This window comes from Mus caroli, unplaced genomic scaffold (assembly GCF_978045245.1).
Source record: "Mus caroli unplaced genomic scaffold, Mus_caroli_1 scaffold_13, whole genome shotgun sequence".
NCBI lineage: Eukaryota > Metazoa > Chordata > Mammalia > Rodentia > Muridae > Mus > Mus caroli.
In genome coordinates this window covers 27286505-27304122 of record NW_028227268.1, presented here as the reverse complement: position 1 = coordinate 27304122, position 17618 = coordinate 27286505, and the positions used below count along the sequence as shown (strand labels likewise).

At 52.3% G+C, this 17618-nt stretch overlaps 1 protein-coding gene and 1 long non-coding RNA gene across 3 annotated transcripts in view; one reads left to right on the top strand and one right to left on the bottom strand.

Annotated features, from left to right (window-relative positions):
• Positions 1–5963, bottom strand: part of Itga3 (integrin subunit alpha 3) — a 31773-nt gene extending 25810 nt beyond the window's left edge. Inside the window, exon 1 of one of the 2 annotated variants that reach the window (XM_029483933.2) lies at positions 5344–5963. In XM_029483933.2, the coding sequence (XP_029339793.1) occupies positions 5344–5549 (206 nt within the window). In that variant the 5' untranslated portion in view covers positions 5550–5963. The remainder of the gene's footprint in view (positions 1–5343) is intronic. The other variant, XM_021175585.3, reaches the window with a different exon arrangement.
• Positions 5964–5974: 11 nt separating this feature from the next.
• On the top strand, positions 5975–16700 carry LOC147001413 (uncharacterized). Its single transcript, XR_015044984.1, has 3 exons — positions 5975–6374; positions 11892–12068; positions 16234–16700. It is a non-coding gene; the product is annotated as an uncharacterized LOC147001413 (long non-coding RNA).
• Positions 16701–17618: the final 918 nt, after the last annotated feature.

Sequence of the window (17618 nt, the reverse complement as noted above, 5' to 3'; positions counted from 1 at the left end):
GGAACGCCAAGTGAACTCTCTGTTCCAGGATTTGGAGGGAAACAAATGGGTTTCTGCAAAGGGACTCTCTGACTAAGAAGGCACCCGTGGGCGCATCAACACTGCTGCTCCGGATTTCTGTGGTACCAGCCCTGGCCTGAGGTTGACTCCAGACTCTCCAGGGACCCGGGAATTCCAATACTGCAGGTTTGGGAACCTGACACACAGAGGAAAGGACAGACTACTTCATTGTTTAGAAGGAATGAGGGCAGAACAGAAGTAGACCTTCCACATCCCGAGGATAGTAGGCGGTCACTGGGGAGAAGGGAGAGATAGGTCTAGAAGAAGCTCAGATTGGCTGGAGTGGGGCTCCGACAATAAGCCTGTAGGCTTCAGTGGATGAAAGGGCTCTCTGGGAAGCAGTATTACCATCATGGCTGCCACTATCCTGCCTAATTTGTCTAGCTGGAGGTGTCTGAGGAGCAGGAGGGAACTGAGCGACCCCTCCTCTTAGCTCCTCTGCAGTATGGGACAGGCAGAGCCAAGCACAAACCACGGCTGGATTAGAATAAAACTCTATACAACCTTCGAATTCCTGTTCTTGAGTGGTGCCAGCCTTGTGCCCACTGGTGGGGACTTGGGGAGGGGCCAGTGCCTAATCCCTAAACTCCTCCCTCCCGAGAGATTCCAACGGGAGCTCCCCCACACCCTTTGGAGTATTTTTAGCTCCTACTTGGCCCACTCAGAGGCCCTTTAAGGCCCTCTGGCTCCCAGCCCAGGATGCAGTGGTCTACAGCCAGAGGCCTGCACACAGATAGATGGAGGAAGGGGGTTCAGAGGGTAGGGTTCACATTCCTCCTGCCAAAGCCAGGTATGTGTAAGGTCAGGGTTAGGGAATCCCTAGACTGGAGCAAACCTTCGTGGTATGTAAACGAAAATGTAAAGTACTATGTACTAATAACAACAACAACAAAATCTAAAAAGAGATCTCTTCCAGGCCACCACTAAACCCACCTTCCAGCCACAGTCAGGGGGGCAGAGACAAGTGGAGATGCCTAGACAGAGCTCTTGGGAGATAGGACCTCCTCCCTCCTTGGAGTCAAGCTGGGCGGGGAGGAGGTGGGGAGCGGCGAGCACCTCAGGAAGAAATGGATGGGTGAAATGGAAGACCAAGAGCTCTCAACAGCTGCCTGTTCACCCTTTCATTTGGCCCCAACTAGAAAGCCCCTCCTGGCCTCCGGGGAGCCCCTCAGCTCCAAGCGCAAGGAGTGGGGCTCTGCCCAGCCCTCTACACCTTCATTCCTCCCAAGCAGTTCAAAACTATAGAATAACTGCACAGAAAATGCCATTATCTGAGAAGGCCAGACAATGGAACCCAAGAGAACTCAGGGCACCAAGCTGGCTCACCCTAAAGAGGAAGAGGGATTCTCGGAGTGTGGTGGCACTCAAAGAAAGTCTACCCAATTCATCTTCTTCTAGGGGTGGAGTGGGGTGGCGCCCATGGGGAGATCTGAGGAAGCCCCCAGGGATTTCTTTGGGGTCTTGGTTACTGTTCACCTCTGATACAGGCGTGGGAGTAGGAGTCGAGGCAAAAGCTGCTCCAGCCTGGGTAGGAGGTAAGTCCGTTTGTGGATGCAAGCTCTGTGCCAGGCTGCCTGATTTAGCCATTTCCCCAGAGGCTCTCCTATGACGGCTGAAACTGCTGCCCTCGCCACCCTCCCTTCCCCCTCCTCATGCTGCCCACCCAGCCCCCTCTCCCCTGGTGACTCAGCCCTAGAACCAGAGCAACGAGCCGAGCCGAGCTGAGCCGGAGGGAGGAGAGAAAGATGGAGAGAGGACTGTCTTGGCGGGACCTTAGGAGGAAAAGGATAAAGCTGATTTTCTCATTTCTCCTCTTCCCTGGCTTTTCAGTAGGTATCCGTATTTGACCCTTTGAATTGTCTAACCTCAGTCCCTTTACCGCAACAGACAGGGTCTTACTATGTAGCCTGGACTATTAGCAAGCTGCCACACCTCCTGCCTTCCTCTCTGAGTTGTGGCATCCCCCACTGCATGCCAATGCAATTCTTCCTCCAAAGGATCAGCCCTCCTCTACCTCCTTCCCATCTTAAAGCTCATTGGCCTAGAATGGCCACTGGAGAAAGCCAGCAGATAAGGATAAACCACATGCAGGCCTTGTGCCCATAGCCACAGCAGCTGTGCCATTTCTATTGGCACGAGCCGTGAAGGCTGCCAGGAACACGCCCTGCCCAGGGAGCATGTTTCAGGAGAACACAGCAGGTGAGCCAGGTTCCTGCCTACCTCAGGCATGACCTCATTTCCAGGAGCCGCTCCCTCCTAGGTTTCCCAGACACCCTCACTACCAATGGTGAAAGGGGGGTTGCACAGAGCCCAGAGGAATCTTCACACCTAGCCAATGGGGTCAGGCCAGAGCAAGAGGGAATAACAGAGCAGGTGCAGGAAGGGTCAGTTACCACCTCCCAAAGGAGCAGCTCTTCTCCCTCTAAGGGGCTTATGTAACAATAGTGAGCCAGACAGGAGGGCACAAGCTTTTAACCATAGCTTGGGAGCCAAAGGAAGGCAGATAGATCTCTTTGAGTTTGAGGCCAGCCTGGTCTACAAATCAAGTTCTAGGCCAGCCGGAGCTACCTAAGAGATCGTGTCTCAGATAGATAGATAGATAGATAGATAGATAGATAGATAGATAGATAGATAGATAAAAAGTGAGGGGTCTATCCATTTGGGGGGGTGTTGCTGCCTTTTGTTTTTGTTTGGGGGAGGCTTTGGCTTTGTTTTATTTTGTTTTGTTTGTTTGTTTGTTTTCTTCAAGATAGGATTTCTCTGTGTAGCCCTGGTTGTCCTGGAACTCACTCTGTAGACCAGGCTGACCTCAAAGTCACAGAGATCCGCCTGTTTCTACCTCCGCAGTGCTAGAATTAACGTCACACACTACCACCACCTGACTGCCTCAGATTCTTACTATCAGATATTGATATTGAGCTCTGAAAAACCTGGGTTACGGGTGGGGTACCCCAGGATAGAGATAAAAAGTCTATCTTGAATTTTTAACCACTTCTAGGCTGAAATCTTTGAGGACACAGAAGCTCTGCTTTGCCCTTCCTGATCTCCCAGGGACTATATGCAACCCCATGATTGTGCATATACACTCAGGGCTCTCTGAACAGCTAGCAGACCCCAAAGGAAGAACCGCGAGCCACTGCACTCTCCCAAGGACTCTATGAGACTGACAGAATCTGAGGCTGCAGTTTGACCTATTAGTTCCCTAGAACACTGAGGCAGCTGTTAACATCTGGCTACACATCTGGCTCTAGTGAATCCCAGCTGCTTCTCCCAAAAGGACGGAGAGCTGAACTCAGTAAAATGAAGACAGAGCCAAGACTCAGAAGCAGCTCTGGGCAAGACAGAGAAGACCCATCTGGTCAGAACCACCTGCCCTCAGAGGTCTGTGAGCTTCGGCATTCAATGCAGCTGCCAGGAGAGGAAAGCAGACGCCTTCCATGTGGCCAACTTGGGTAAGACTCATAGGTGAAAGAAGTACATCTCTATCCAGTCTCAGCCCCAGAGCCTACTGGTGTCTACTGGGGGACTGGACACTCCAGGACCATTCTAGACACACTATCACACTAAAATATTACTAACTCTGAGAAGATGTGTTCTCCAGAGCTGGGGAAACTAAGGCTCACGTGTTAGACCCAGAGCCGAGACACAGCAGCGGAACTGGAACACTCTGCTTTTCTCTCTACAATGTCAGGTGCCTCTCACAGGTCAGCAGAGATAAGAGGGAACACACAGATCCAGGTACAAGCTCATCCGGGGTGAGGGGGGGGCCAGCCCCCAAGAGAGTAATATCATATCGTCCTCAAGGTCACAGAACAGAGCGGGAGATGTGCAGAATCTCTTCTAGTGTGTTAGTTCCGGCCATGCACATTCAACAACAGAACATCTGAGAACTCTGGACTGGGCTGGGGGAGGCAACAGCACTGCTGTAGCAACTAACTATTATTATCAGAGGGCCTCAGAAAGGTAGAAGGTTAAATCTGCCCAGCCAGGACAGGAAGGGTGTGGTGGATCCACCTTCTTCTGCAGGGGCCAGGTAGGGTAGAGACTAAGTCCAGGTGGGCAGTACGGACAAGGGCTGGGCCAGCAGGACAGAGGCAAAGACTGTTGAGTTGGACTTTGAACATTCCAAACTTCCTCAAGTTTCTACAGGCCCCAGTCAGAGCAGGGAGAAGTTTCAACACTTTTTACCTTGACTGCATTTTCTGATTTAGGAACTGTCAGAGGCCAGGCAGGAGTAAATGCCTGGCAGACCACCCAGCTCAAAAAGGTAGGAGGGGCTTATATGATGGATCATCACTGTCCCTCCTGGGCAGTTTCACCTCCTCTGGTCACCCTCTTCCCTCAGCTAGCCAACCTAAGCACACAGAACCTATGCAGAGAAACCTCAGACACCTGGACATAACCCGTTGGGCATGAGTGTGCTCAGGGAGGGGCAGGTGGCTGGATGCAATCTCCTCCCCTCCTCCACTCTGCTGGGCTCTTCCCGCTTCTTGCAGCTGTTGCAAAGAGCAGAAGAAAAGAGAAAACACCATTCCCCTCTTCAAACCAAAACAAACACACTCAGGGCTGCTGATTCAACATGAATCTGTGGAATGCAGGGAGATGTCTGGTGGGAGTACCCCCACTGCTTCCGGGTGGGCTCTGGCCTCGAAGTAGAAGACAGCGCTTCCTCTGTCTTCTACTGTCCGTTCCTCTAAGGGTAAGAGGAAGTCTCTGGACAGCTCCGAATGCCCAGCCTCTTCATCACCTCACTCTGCAATGCCAAGCCCTTGAGAAGTGTGGTCCAGCCTGGTTCTGCAGAGGGCGTGGCTGCTCTGGCCACAGGCTAAATGAGAGGGCTAATAGGGACTTGAACACATATATTTTCGGTTCTCTCCAAGGAGGAGGGGAAGAGCGATGTAATAGGTGTTTAATGTACAGAGTTCTCCTAGTCCGGGAAAGAAGCTAATGTTAGGTACTGGATTCTCAGGGTGCTGGGCAACAAAGACCCTACTTCCGAAGATGTCTGAAATGTGGAGCGGCCGCGTCTAGACAGGTTCTGGCCAGGTCAGCACTTGCCATGATTACTGCCCCCTCCCCCACCCCCTTCCTCCACTTGCCGCCAAGCCCCACAATCGGAGGGCTGCCGTCTTACCCGCCCTCTTAATCCTGGCTCACAAGGAAAGGCCAGCAGCAGCAGGCCTGGAAGTCAGCGGGCCCAGGGCTCCAGTTTAGCTTAGGTCAGGTATCCGCGCACATACCCCTCTCTCTGCACCCCACCTCACCGCCGCCAGACTGACTTACAGGTAGCGCTGCTGTCGCTCAGTCTGCCGATGGAGGGCGACCGAGTAGCCGAAGAGGCTACCGGGGTTCACCGCCTCCTTCACCACCAGGAATCGGGTGTCCAGGTTGAAGGCGAAGGCGACCCGGCCGCAAGCCGCCACCATCAAGGCCAGAGCGCGGAGCAGCCAGCCAGGGGCGCGGGGCACGCGGCAGGGGCCGGGGCCCATGGCTGCGGGCCGGGCCGTAAGGGGCCGGGCGAAATCGCTAGAGGGCTCAGCACCGGGAGTGATGAACGGTTCACCTGCTTCAGGCGCCACCAGAGGACACCCGAGCCCGCAGAGCCGCTGCACCGGTAGTCAGGCAATTTTTTACCCTAGTCCGGGTCACTTTCACGTCTGCTCCGGGTGCTTTTCCAATCCGTTTTCCAGATCCGTGGATCTACTCTCACGTTGGTTCGGTGGACGGGTCACCGTTCCGAGCTCCGAGCACCCCACACCCTAGATGGTCCCGGCCGCGCCCCCTTGGAGGTGTTAGCTCTTTGGACCTCGGCTAGGTGGAGGATCTAGAACGGCAAGCCCTCGATAACCAGGAGGGCAGGAGGGAGGGATCCTCCCCAGCGCGCCCCGCCTCCCCACCGCCCAGCCCCGCACCTCCCCACCTTGCGCGCCCAGTCCGGGCTCCGCTTTCCTTCCGGGGAAAGAGAAAAGGTCCCCGCTCGGCCGCCGCCTCTTAAAGGGGCAGCGCCGCCCCTCCCTCTCCATCTCTCCTATCGCGACTCCGCCCTCTCTCTCAGACACCTGTCGGGAACCCTTAAAGCCTGGATTTCCCCTTCCAGCAGAGAGCTTCTTCCTAGGAGCGTCGTCTTCCGTACAAGACGGATTGGACGGGCGGGGCCAGAGGTGGGATTTGCTTGGCGCTTGCCGCGGCTGCTACTGGAAAGGCCGTTCAAGGCACGGCCAGCACCGCGATCCCCGCTGGACAAACCAGGCGTTGGCTCTTCGGAGAACGGTCGACTGTGTTCGGCTGCCTGGAATGCGGACCTCCGCAGTGATGTGAGTCCCTAAGAGGTGACTGCGGGTCTCCGGACTTAACTTCTTCGTGCTAAGTACCCTCAATGTTATGTATGTAGGAGTATTTCTCCTGCCCACCTGCCTCCTCTCATCCTGTTCCCTGCTGGAAGCGGCTCCTCCGCAAAGCCAGACAGATATTTAGCGGTGGTGATGACAACCCATCAGAAATAATAATTAGCAAAGGGCAGCCTTTGTCTCTAAGAGCAGTGAATGGAACCTCAACCCCCACAGGTGTGATGCCGGGTGGAGACAGGTGGGCTAAGCTCAAAGATCTCACTATCCGGGAAAGAATTAGGGAACTCCAAGAGTGTATGGATTTTTTTTCAGTCTAACTCAGATTTCCCCTAATGCAGAACAAGACTCATTTTCCGTGAGCATCGTTTTCTATATGTTTTTATAATTAAATAAGTGTTCTTTGCTAACTGCTTTACAAATACTACTTTTTCAAGGCAATATACATATGTACAAGTATATATGTGTATACACACACATCAACACAACCACCAGTCTAAGGAAAAGGGAAAGCAGAAAATGAACTCATGCAATGGGATTCTGCTCTGGTGTTTGAAGAGCCAGTTCATTCTGGGTCTGATTCCCTATCTAGACATTGTGACCTTAAAAGGTACAATCATTTCCACACAGATGATCTTATCTCTTGCACCCTTAGAGACCAGGATGTCCTTTTGCTCATGACAATAACTGACAGTTTGTCGCTGCCACCACTATGTAAATCCAGGTCTGTACCTGTCACTCTATTTACATTTGGGAGCAGAGATGTCTCTTCATCAGACACAGCCCTGGAGGGACCAGGGGGAGCAGTTTTCCCTGCATAAAGTAAGTTTGAAATCTTTGCAGCCCCATGTGGCCACATTGATGCAGGAGCAGCCCAGATGAGCCTGGAGTTAAATAGAAAGATGAGAAAGCAGAGGTGAGCCACCGGAAGGCGCGGTCTAAGATTATGAAATCCTTAGACCAGTCATCAGGGAATTAGCTCTGCTTTTAAGATGAGAACACCAAGGCTCAAGGAAGTTACGCTATTCGCTATTCGGCTAAAGCCACACAGCTAGGGTTCTAATAGTGCGGTATCTAACCCCAGAACCCTTCTTAACCATTATGCTAATGATTAACCCTTAGGACAAATCAGATTTTGTTGAGACTTGGTGTGACCAAGCCTCTCCTATGGGAGTGTCCTCGGCCATTACTTTCTACTTCCCTTTTGGCCTGGCGAATTCTAGTTGCCCCGCCTAACTGGTTAAAATGGTAACTGCTAAACAATCTGTCTTCCTTTAGCTTTGCAAATACCAGAAGATCTGATAACCTTTCTAACCCTGTTCCTCTGTCATTGCGTACAAACCAATGCATATTTACTACTGGGCTGTTTAGCTCCCAATAAGAAGCTTATCTGCTTTAGGAAGGTACAGAAACCGGTCCCAGGAGAAAAAGTAGATCGTAGAGTTCTGGGCAGAGGGGGAAAAACAACAAACATACCAAAACCCCCAGAGATGTAAGCCATAGGCAGCAAAGACCACTCCCTCAGCCTATAGAACATGCTTCAGTCTGCATATGGAAGTCAGGACAACCTCACGGGCTAGGTGGTTCTTCCACTTTTACATGCTTTCTGAGGTCAAACCCAGGTCATCAGCCTTGCGCAGCAAGCACTTTATATGCTGAGGCATCTTGACAGCCTGGTATGACTTCTGCTATGTAGCTCAGGCCAGCCTCAGAATATTGGCTACTGAGCAGCAAGCATCCTTAACCAGGTACAGTTAGGAGCAATGGCTTTAGGATCCGTTCAGACTCCCACCTTGCTCCTATCCCCCAGCTACGGGCCCAGGCTGAGCAGTTTCCTGTCTTCTCCATGGGGAAAGTGGGGGTTAACGTGCAGGTGGGCAGGCCTCTGAAGCTTGGCGTCACATCTTACAAATCATGTAATGTCCAGACTCGCGTCATCTTTCTGGGTGCCCTCTGAAAGTCAGGACTGCCGACCTTGTTTGCCTCGTGAGGGAGCAGCACTTCAGGAGGATACCTGGATGTCCAAAGTCACACAGCTCATGGGAAAGGAGTCAGGCACAGCAGGGACTGGAGCCACTGACCACAGCTGTGTCTTTAAGAGACAAACTCCAGGCAGATGTTGTTCAGACAGTCAGACATACCTAAACAAGAGCAGCTGCGATAACAGTTTTCTCGGTGGCATTTGAGAGCAGACGCTTGTCCCTGGCTGCCCTTGGAACACTATTAGTCTGAGCTATGACTTCCAGGGCCACTCAGTGTCTCTCATGGTTTGACTTGTGGGCTAGAGCTACCAAAGACATCTGGGGTCAAGGAACAGGAAGCTAGATGGAAGTTGAGCCATTGCGTTTGCCCTTCTGGGTAGCTCCCTTGGTTCTTGGCCCTACTCCTAGAGGAGTGTTGATAGCCAGAGCCAGGAGGGCCAGGGTGGGCACTTGGTATAGGCAAGGGTCTGGCCCAAAATAGCTTTGAGTCATGTGACGATGACAGATGGGCTCCACGCCAGGCCTTATCTAGTAAACCATCCCAAACAGGAAGGACCAGCATGTCCCATCTGGGGACCAGGAGCAGGAAAGGGACGAGGGATGGCATTTCCAGTCTAAAGGAGTGTCCAGAGGGAATGTGGGAGCAAGAGCTGAGAGAGCCATAGAAGACAGACCCAGCTGAGGAATGTGGGAAGTGTCAAGCAGACCTATGGGGGATGGACTGGGGTGGAGGGAGACATGGGCTGCCTAAGTCAAGGCTGGAGATCTGGAGCAAGAACTCCCAGTTCCATGCTGTAAGGCTGAAACTCTTTGTTCCTGAGTGTTTTATCTCAAGGGCCACATCTCACCCCTCCGGTTGCCTCTACACTGTCAGCTCTTCCTCGTGGAGAATGGATCAGCCTAGAAACACAGGATGTGTGGAAAATGTTAGGCCTCGGCTCAGCTTTTGAAATGTATAGCCTGTTAGCCCCTCCCTGTTCTTGTCCCTAATGGCTCACACCTGGACAAGCCCACAAGAATGGATGGAGCTACTCTTCATTGTCTGAGGGAAGGAGGGTCACAGAGCCCCTCCCCGGGTGAACCTGCACCACCACCCCCAACCACAGTGAAAATCCACGTTACTCTCCTCCCCGGCTCCCAAGTCATTTGGGAGCTGCTGACCTCAGAACCTGACATTATGTAAACAACTAAACCTCTTGGTCCGTGAGTGGTCCCATCCGGCCCTGACGTTTGAATGAAACCTTTGATGAGATCCCTTCAGCTTTTGCAGGTGACCAATAGGCAAGCTGTGTGTTCTGTGTAGGAGTCAGGGAGGCTTCCGGGAGAAGGAAGAGGAGCTGAAAGGAGAAGCAGGCCTGGGAGACCTCAAAAGAAGAAATGTAGTCGTTGGCTTAAGTTAGGGTAAAGTTTTCCCAGCTGGAACAATGACAATGTCAATATTCTCAGAAGGCGGCTTCCGTGTTCTTCTTGGGGCGCTTGCTGTGTTCGCACCAGCATGACAACACAGCCTCAGTCAGCTGCTGCAGGAATCACAGGGCCACATAGTGGCCTGCTGCTAGGGCCGAGCACTGACTAATCTGTCTTCTTACCCGAGCAAAGCCACCTTCCTACCCCAGGCCTTGGAATCCCATCCAGTAAGCAAAAGGGCTTGACAAAATGCCTTCTTAGTATTCTCCATCAGCATCCACCGTGTCTCATGTCCCAAGCCTCCTCGGATCTGTAGAAGCAAAGGGACCAGCTCTGCTACTGACCCTAAACTCAAGTCACTCCCTGACTCAGATTGAAGATACACATGACTTGGGGGGGAGAGAGGGAGTGGAGAAGGAAGGAGGGAGGAGTGGCCAAGCCTGAATACCAGATTTCCTTCTCCACTGACCCAGACTTAGCCTTCTCTACCTCAAACCCCAAGGCAAAAATCCCTCTCTGTATCAGCTTAGAGTGGAGTCCCCCACTGGGACTAACAAAGGTGAAGATTTCTACTAGGCAGCAAGGACTTCCTCTGGCCCCCTTCTCTGTCTTTTTTTTGGGGGGGGGGTGAGCCTAGTGTTTAACAACTGAGACATCTTTCCAGCCTCTGCAAAGCACTCTGGGAACTTAATGTTAAACAGGCTAAACTGACAGTGTCTTGTGTTATAGGGTTGATGTGTGTGAGGCAAGAGAGGCTATTAGAAACAGCATGCTTATTGTACGGGATAAGAATAAGGGGTGGGGGTGGTGTTACAGCATGAAGTTGACATGGCCAGCACATAGAGGGGCTAGTATGGAACAGTGGAGACTATGGAAGACATGTAATGGTAGCCACCTGTACTTCCAGCACTGGGAGATAGGAAGATTGAGAGCTTGAGGCTGGCCTGGTCTAACTGGTAAGTTTCAGGCCAGCCTGGGCTACATAGGGAAGACCCTGTCTCAAGAAGAAGTAAATGATGGATAAAGATGTAAAACTGGCTGAATAGGAACAGGGGTATGGAAAGAGGGAGGGCAAAGAGTTTGTGAGTGAGAAAATGGACGTCAGGCGCTGGAGGTGGGGGTGCTGACATAGGAGAGCCAAGGAGCAGGAGGGCTCAGCATTATTGCACAGTGGCTCATGGGAACCTAGTGAGGTACCCAGAAACAAAGGAAACGTTCCTGACAGCTGGCCACCTTCAGTCTTCCAGCCTCTTCCAGTAGGGTTTCCTCCTACTGCCTATGGCATAGCCTTGTGTCCACACTGTCTTGTCCCAAGGTCCCTCTCCTTTCTTGTGTGGCTCCTAACTCTAATGGAGATCTGCTCTAGAGTCAGGATGGTCCCTTTGAGGAGAGACTGCTGGGCCCACAGGCTGTGTGTGCATGTGTGCATTCGTGCATGCTTGGGTGTGTGCATATGCGTGTATTGAGCTGGGGGGCTGACCTCCCTTGGTTTTTAGTGGCCAGATTCTATGCTCAGGTGGAAAATCTGGGCAGGTGGGGACTTTATCCGCCCAATCTCACTCTTTTTCACTAGGGGTGGAAAGTCCCTATATAATTGCTCACTAGGATATCTCTCTGCAGATGTTCTCTTGTATGCTATGATATATTCACATCGGTTTGCCTGTGTGCCTGAATTCCTGAATCTTTTACTTGTACATGGAAAGGGACCTGATATTTATTGAGCATGTGTTATGACCCGGCTCTTTATTCGTGGTCTCTTCTAAGAGCCCTGTGGCAGAGGCATCAAGCAGTTTTCAGTTTAACTCACCAAGATGGCCAAGGTACAGCAGCTGTGAACACTCTCTGATATGATTGGATCCAGCCACCCCCTAGGGCTATCTGACTCCTCATGCGGGTCCTTTTCTCCATAATAAGTTCCTTAGGAAGAGGGTATGTGTGGTTTACCTGCCTATGTCTCACCAGTGGCTGACAAATACATCCTCCTGGTCTGCGCAATCTACGTAACAAATGCACCCGGTCTTACCCTATGAGAAGCCGAGGTCCTCGTGGCTTAGGAGTTAGACTTCTTTGTGGGAACCTATGTGTTTTACTGTTACAGTTTCGATATGAAGTGTCACCGCAGGCTCCGGACCCTAGCTTGAGCTGTCATTCTGGAAGGTGATGCAGACTTTGAGGGGTGGACCCGGCTGGTGGAAGTAGGTCACCGGTTGCGTCATCTTGGGGCTATATCCAGCCCTAGCCCCTTCCTGCCTCTCTGCTTCCTGTCTGTGATGAGGTAAGCTGCCTGACTCTACCACGGGTGCCACAGAATAGAGAGTCCTGTGATGTTCTTCCTACCCACACCCCAGCAGCAAAGGAGCCAAGTGGCCAGGAACTGAAACCCTTGAGACTGAATGGATAAACCCTTCTTTTAAACTGTTTCTCTCAGGTGTTTGTCACAGTAACAAAACGAAGGTAAAATAAAACAAGCAAACAAAAAGGACCACAGGTACACAATAAAGAAATACAATTATGTGTTCAGGCAGGGATATAGATTACAAAACTACTGGGCATGGTCAGTCTCTTTGAGATCTCGGTGCTTGGGAAGTGGAGGCAGGAAGGTTGTGAGTTTGAAGCCAGCCTGAGCTGCATGGCAAGACCTTGTCTCAACACAAAAAGTGGGAGGGGAGCTCTAGGCAGATTCTAGGGTGACGCCTGGCTTGGGGTCTCCAGTTCCATCTCGAGCATGACAAAAACAAATGCCACCAAGACGGGAAAACCTATGTCCATGGGTTCTCCTTTTGGGTTTTGGTTTGGTTTTGAGACAGGGTCTCACTGTGTAGTCCAGGTTGGCCTCAGAGATCCATCCACCTGCCTTGGACCCCCAAGTTCTGAGATTAAAGGTCTGCGCCATTACACCTAACTGTTGTGTCTCCTCTACAATTAGGTAAAAGTTGTTCCAATGGCTCTTCATTTCCCATGTATGTATGTAGTGTGCATGTGACCTGTAATCAAACTCAGGTCATCAGGCTTGGAAGCAAGTGCCTTAGCCTGCTGACCCCTCCACTGGCTCCCTTTTGAGGCAGTCTCCCTGTGTTGCCTGGGCTATCTTTGAACCCACAATCCTCTTTGCCTCAGCCCTCCAAGTACTGAAATTACAGTCATGTGCTACCATGCCTGGCTCTCCCTGGCTTTTACTATGAGACCACGGCTCTTAGACCTGAATCAGCACCACCACCCCGCGACCTGCCAAGCTCCGGCAACCTAGTTGCAGCTGCTGAATGAAGTCCTGGTGGAAGACAATGAGATCTCCTAGATATCCTTGCTTCTCAGGTGTCCCAGCTAGAAGCCTGGTGCCTGTTCCTTTTGCTCAGTGGCACACTGGGACAATGACTGCATCCCGCTGACCTCAGTGTGTTCTTCACACTTTCACTTCTCTGCTCTCCGGAGTTCCTCCCAGATCCCCAGGGAACCCTCTTCCTCCTGCTTCCTGCTGGTTCCCTGCTCTCAGCCCCCCAGTTCTCTTAGCTTGTGTCTTTTCAGGGTCACAGTTTAGAACACACAGCTTCTGAGTCACCTGTCTGCCCTGTTCTGGAGCAGGGACCTTGGGTTATCAAGGCTCTCTCCTACCACTCCAACATGGCTTCAGTCTCTCCATCTCTTGGAAGGCTCTTCTCACCCTCTTTCTCAGAGGACGCTTTCTCAGGGGGACAGAGTCCCTGTCAGCTTTGGTCCATGGTTCTGACCTCTTCAGGGTGGTAGCCATAACCTGTTGAGCTGGCCCTCTGCCTTTCATTCAAAGCCCTGCTCTCTTGGGTTCTCCCTCACTGTCTCCTCCCACCATTCTTCCAGTGGGGTCACCTTCCCATGACCCCTATGGGAGACTGTTCTACCTGCTGATGACCCCTGCAGAGTCCCCCCCAGGCTACAGCCTCAGACCCTACACATCCCTCTTCATCTGCAGCCTGCTCCTCCCATCCCCCCACTACCCTAGCCTGTCACTGTATCTCATTCCACTCCCAGGGGAATTCCTCAAACAAGACCAGCCAGGCCACCATCCTTCACCTATGGCTACTCTGCCAGGGATGCCCTTTGCCTGCCCGAGCACTTGGAAAATGTCCGCTTGTTTGTTCTTTGAAATCTTTTGTGAGTTTCCACTCTCAGCGACTCTCCCCCTTACAGTCACACGAACGCAAAACAGCACAGACACACACTCACTGGAAACTTCCAGGCCTTGCACTGACTTTGAGCGTGAGATGGCAGTGTGGTTATTAGAGTGGTGGGATTGTGACCTTAAACAAGTCTCTTCCCTCCCGTTAGCCTCAATTTCCTTATCTGTATATTGGGAACAAAGATCCAAAACTCACAGGTTTCTTAAAGCAGCAAACCCTGGGCTCAGTCATTAACACCCTAGGGCCAGCTGTCATATTCCCTGTGATGACGCCTGTATTTCCCAGCCCTGTGACAGCCCTTGACGTTCAGCAGGTCTTCAACTTCCCATACGTCTAGCTGGCCTCAGTCAGCCACATGCTCTTATAACCTTTCACCCTCAAAAAAAAAAAAAAATCAAACTCGATGGAACGGAGCGAGAGGCTCTGTCTCTTTAACATCCACCGCCGCCCGCCCCTCCCCCACCCCGAGATCCTGTTGGGACAAACGTTTTGGCTCAGTGGGTTGAAAAGGAAAGTCAGAATTTGGAGGCATGAATTGCTGTGCCCACTGACTCACTTCCTCCTCCTGGCCAACTCTGCATAACCTAGGGCCTGAGTAATACAGGTAGACACGTCCTCCTCCCCCTCCTCCCCTTCTTCCCCCCTCCTCCCACTCCTCCTCCCATCCTGGGGTCCCCTGGCAGGAAGGCAGTGGACATATATACCACTGACCTGAAAACCCCTTGCAAGCTGGTGCAGAGCAGAGAAGGTAGCCATCCTAGGTCAGGCTAAATGGGAAACACAAACTGTGTTCCCAGAAGCCTGAAACTGGTGGTCAAGTCTGACTGGCCCCACGTGGGTTTGGAGCTGGGAGCCAGCCTCAGCTCGCCCACCCCTCTGGTTCATGCTCTCTCCTGTTAGAATCACACAAAAAAAGCTCATCAATAGGACCTCTCTGGGATAGGTGAAGCCTGGCCTGTCGAGGACACCTATTAAGATGCAGGGAGTCCCACCTTAGCAGGGGTAGCCCTCCTCCTCCCTGGCAGGGAGTGGGCAGGATATGACAGCATTGCCAGAGATGAGGGCCCAGGGCACAGATGACTCAGACCACTGAGAAGGGGGAGAGAGGAAAGACCAGAGCCTGGGAGCGGGTGGAGACAAGGAAAGATTTAGTGGGGTCCGGTGGGGGCAGTCCATGGGGACTTAGATGAAGGTCTTACTTTCTGACTCTTTCTCTCTTGCCCATCCCCCACCCCACCCACTCTACCCCTCAGGTGAGGCTTGAAAGGGCATCAAGGCTATGCCCTCAATGGCAGAACTGCTCTCGGTTGTATTCTTGGGGTACAGCACAGAACAGAGCTCACCTCACCTCCATTACAGTGAAAAAGACAAGGGTTAAGAGAGGCAGATGCGATGGGAGAGACGAGGGGACCATAAAAGCAAGAGTAGACAGTAAAAACCACAAGCACAGATACTCCTGGGGGCCATGTTCAGGTAGCCCTAGGTGCTTCATCCCGAATAGGGCTTCATCAGTCGATACCCAAAGGGAACATTAGCTGGTTCCTTCAGGCAACAAGCTGACAACCTGGAGATTATTCAGAGCATCAAGGAGACCAGGTGTGTGTGAGGGGATGGAGGTGTGAGAGGATGAGGGGTCATAGAGATGTGGATGGATTTGAGAGATGTTTAGATTAGGATGTGTGAACAGGAGCTGGTACCTAGAAGGATGCGGAGGAGAGAGAGAGGGCGGAGACAGGGGAAGGAGTCTGGGTTGTGAGTGTGGGACCAAGAGGGCCTTCTAGATAGAAATCCAAGCTTGCGGCAACCTGACCAGGTCCAGGATGCTGATGGGGACAAAGAGTCCAGAGCCCAGAGGGACCCTATGACAGTCTAGATCCACACACCAACAAAAAGCTCTTTCCTTGTGCTGCTGAGCAGGCTATGGCCGGCCTGGCTTCCACAGGAAGCTAAACCAACACAGCCTCCCCAGGGGTGCCAGTTCCTGCAGGCCCTTAAATACTGCCCTGAATCCCTCAGTCCAGTGTAGCTCTCTAGGTGGCCTGGCTGCAGCCTGACTGCCTCCACTTTATTCATTTACGATAATCTTGTTTTCCTGTCCACAAATGACATCCACCCTACCCACCAGTGTGCAAAGAGGACCAAGGTCCTGGCCGGATGCCAGCAGGGTTGGGGGATGGGATGGGATGGGATGGGATGGGATGGGATGGGATGGGATGGGACAGATTTGGGGTGGGGGATTTTAGAGGGGAGTGACTCAGCCCAGTGTGCATTCGACTCTAACCCATCTAGAGCTCCAGTCCCTTCCTCTGCAAAGAATGACAACCATGCCTGAGTCTCAGGACTCCAGAGGACTGGCTCCGGTCGGACTAGGGAAGCCCCTGGCATCTGGCCCAAGGCCTTCACTTCACTTCTGTTGGAGACGTCTCACCTGGACACTGGGAGACCAGTCTGTTCCCCCTCAAGCCGCAGATTCGATGAGACACAGAACAATCCCTTCCCAGTCACCATGGGATCCTCCGCTGGTGACCCTATTGTCCGCCCCATGCAACCCAGGCAAGCAGGTGGCACCTCATGCTCATGCCTGCTCTTGCTTTCTCAAGACTTGGGTACTCTCTGCCTACAAGCTCCAGTCCTCTCCTGCCTAGTAGAAACCCACCTTCCCCCGGCTTCTTGCGTGCCCGCCCTACCATGGATTCCACTCTGAGAAGCATTTGCCATATTTGGTCACCTATGAGCTTTGGACGTGTGTGTGTGTGTGTTCTCTGTGCCTCACTTTTCCTAAGTAAACCATCGTGTCTTATAGATTCACTGCAGTGTATTAGAAGTTGTACGGTGCCTTGCACTAAGTAGTCACTTAACAACTGGCATTTTTATTTGAGATGATAATGGTAACTGTAAGAGTGAAGGTGGGTGTGATGGACTTGCTTCTAAGAGCCAGGATCACCAGGAAAGCAAACCTCAGACCCTCTCCCTAGGCACCATGCCTGGAGCTCTGACCACAAGGCTCTGCCTGGATTGGAGAGAACAGCGTGCTGTGCTCGGTTGAGAACTGCACTCCCTGCAGGCCCCCCACAGGTTTAAGGAAGTTGATACTTAAGAGCTGACCAGCACATAGGCTACTGTCAGAGGTGCCCCGTCCCCATCACATAAGAGCCCAGAAAGCTTACCCCAGGACTCAGATTAAGACCCCTATGTGGTGACAGGGAGTTCCGAAAGGCATTCCGGAAGACTTTGTAAAGGAAGAAAATGCGGAGACGCTGACTGAGAAAGAATGATGATGGGTTTTAGTGAACGGCTCCTTGCGTCAGCCCTTTGAGCGTCTACATTTCCTTTACGGTCTACAAAAAGCCTGGGAGGTAAGCCATGTTGATCCCCTTTCCCAAAACAGCTGCCAACGCCCTGATTGGGTCAGTGAATGTCCAAGTTCAGGAGGTACATTTTCACCGGCGTCTAGGGACTGGGCTTTGAGGTAAGGACCCCAAGGGTGGAAGGATTCCAGTTCCAGGCCGGCTGCCCACTCAGACAGGGAGGCTGTGGGCGGGGCGGAAACAGCCACCAGAAGTCAGGGGCACGCGGCAAACAAGGGTGCCAGGAAATGACCCGGACCTGGGCCTTTCCTCTCGGCCCGCCCTGTGCCCCTGGCTGCCTGCCGCCTGCCTCACATTCTCAGTGCT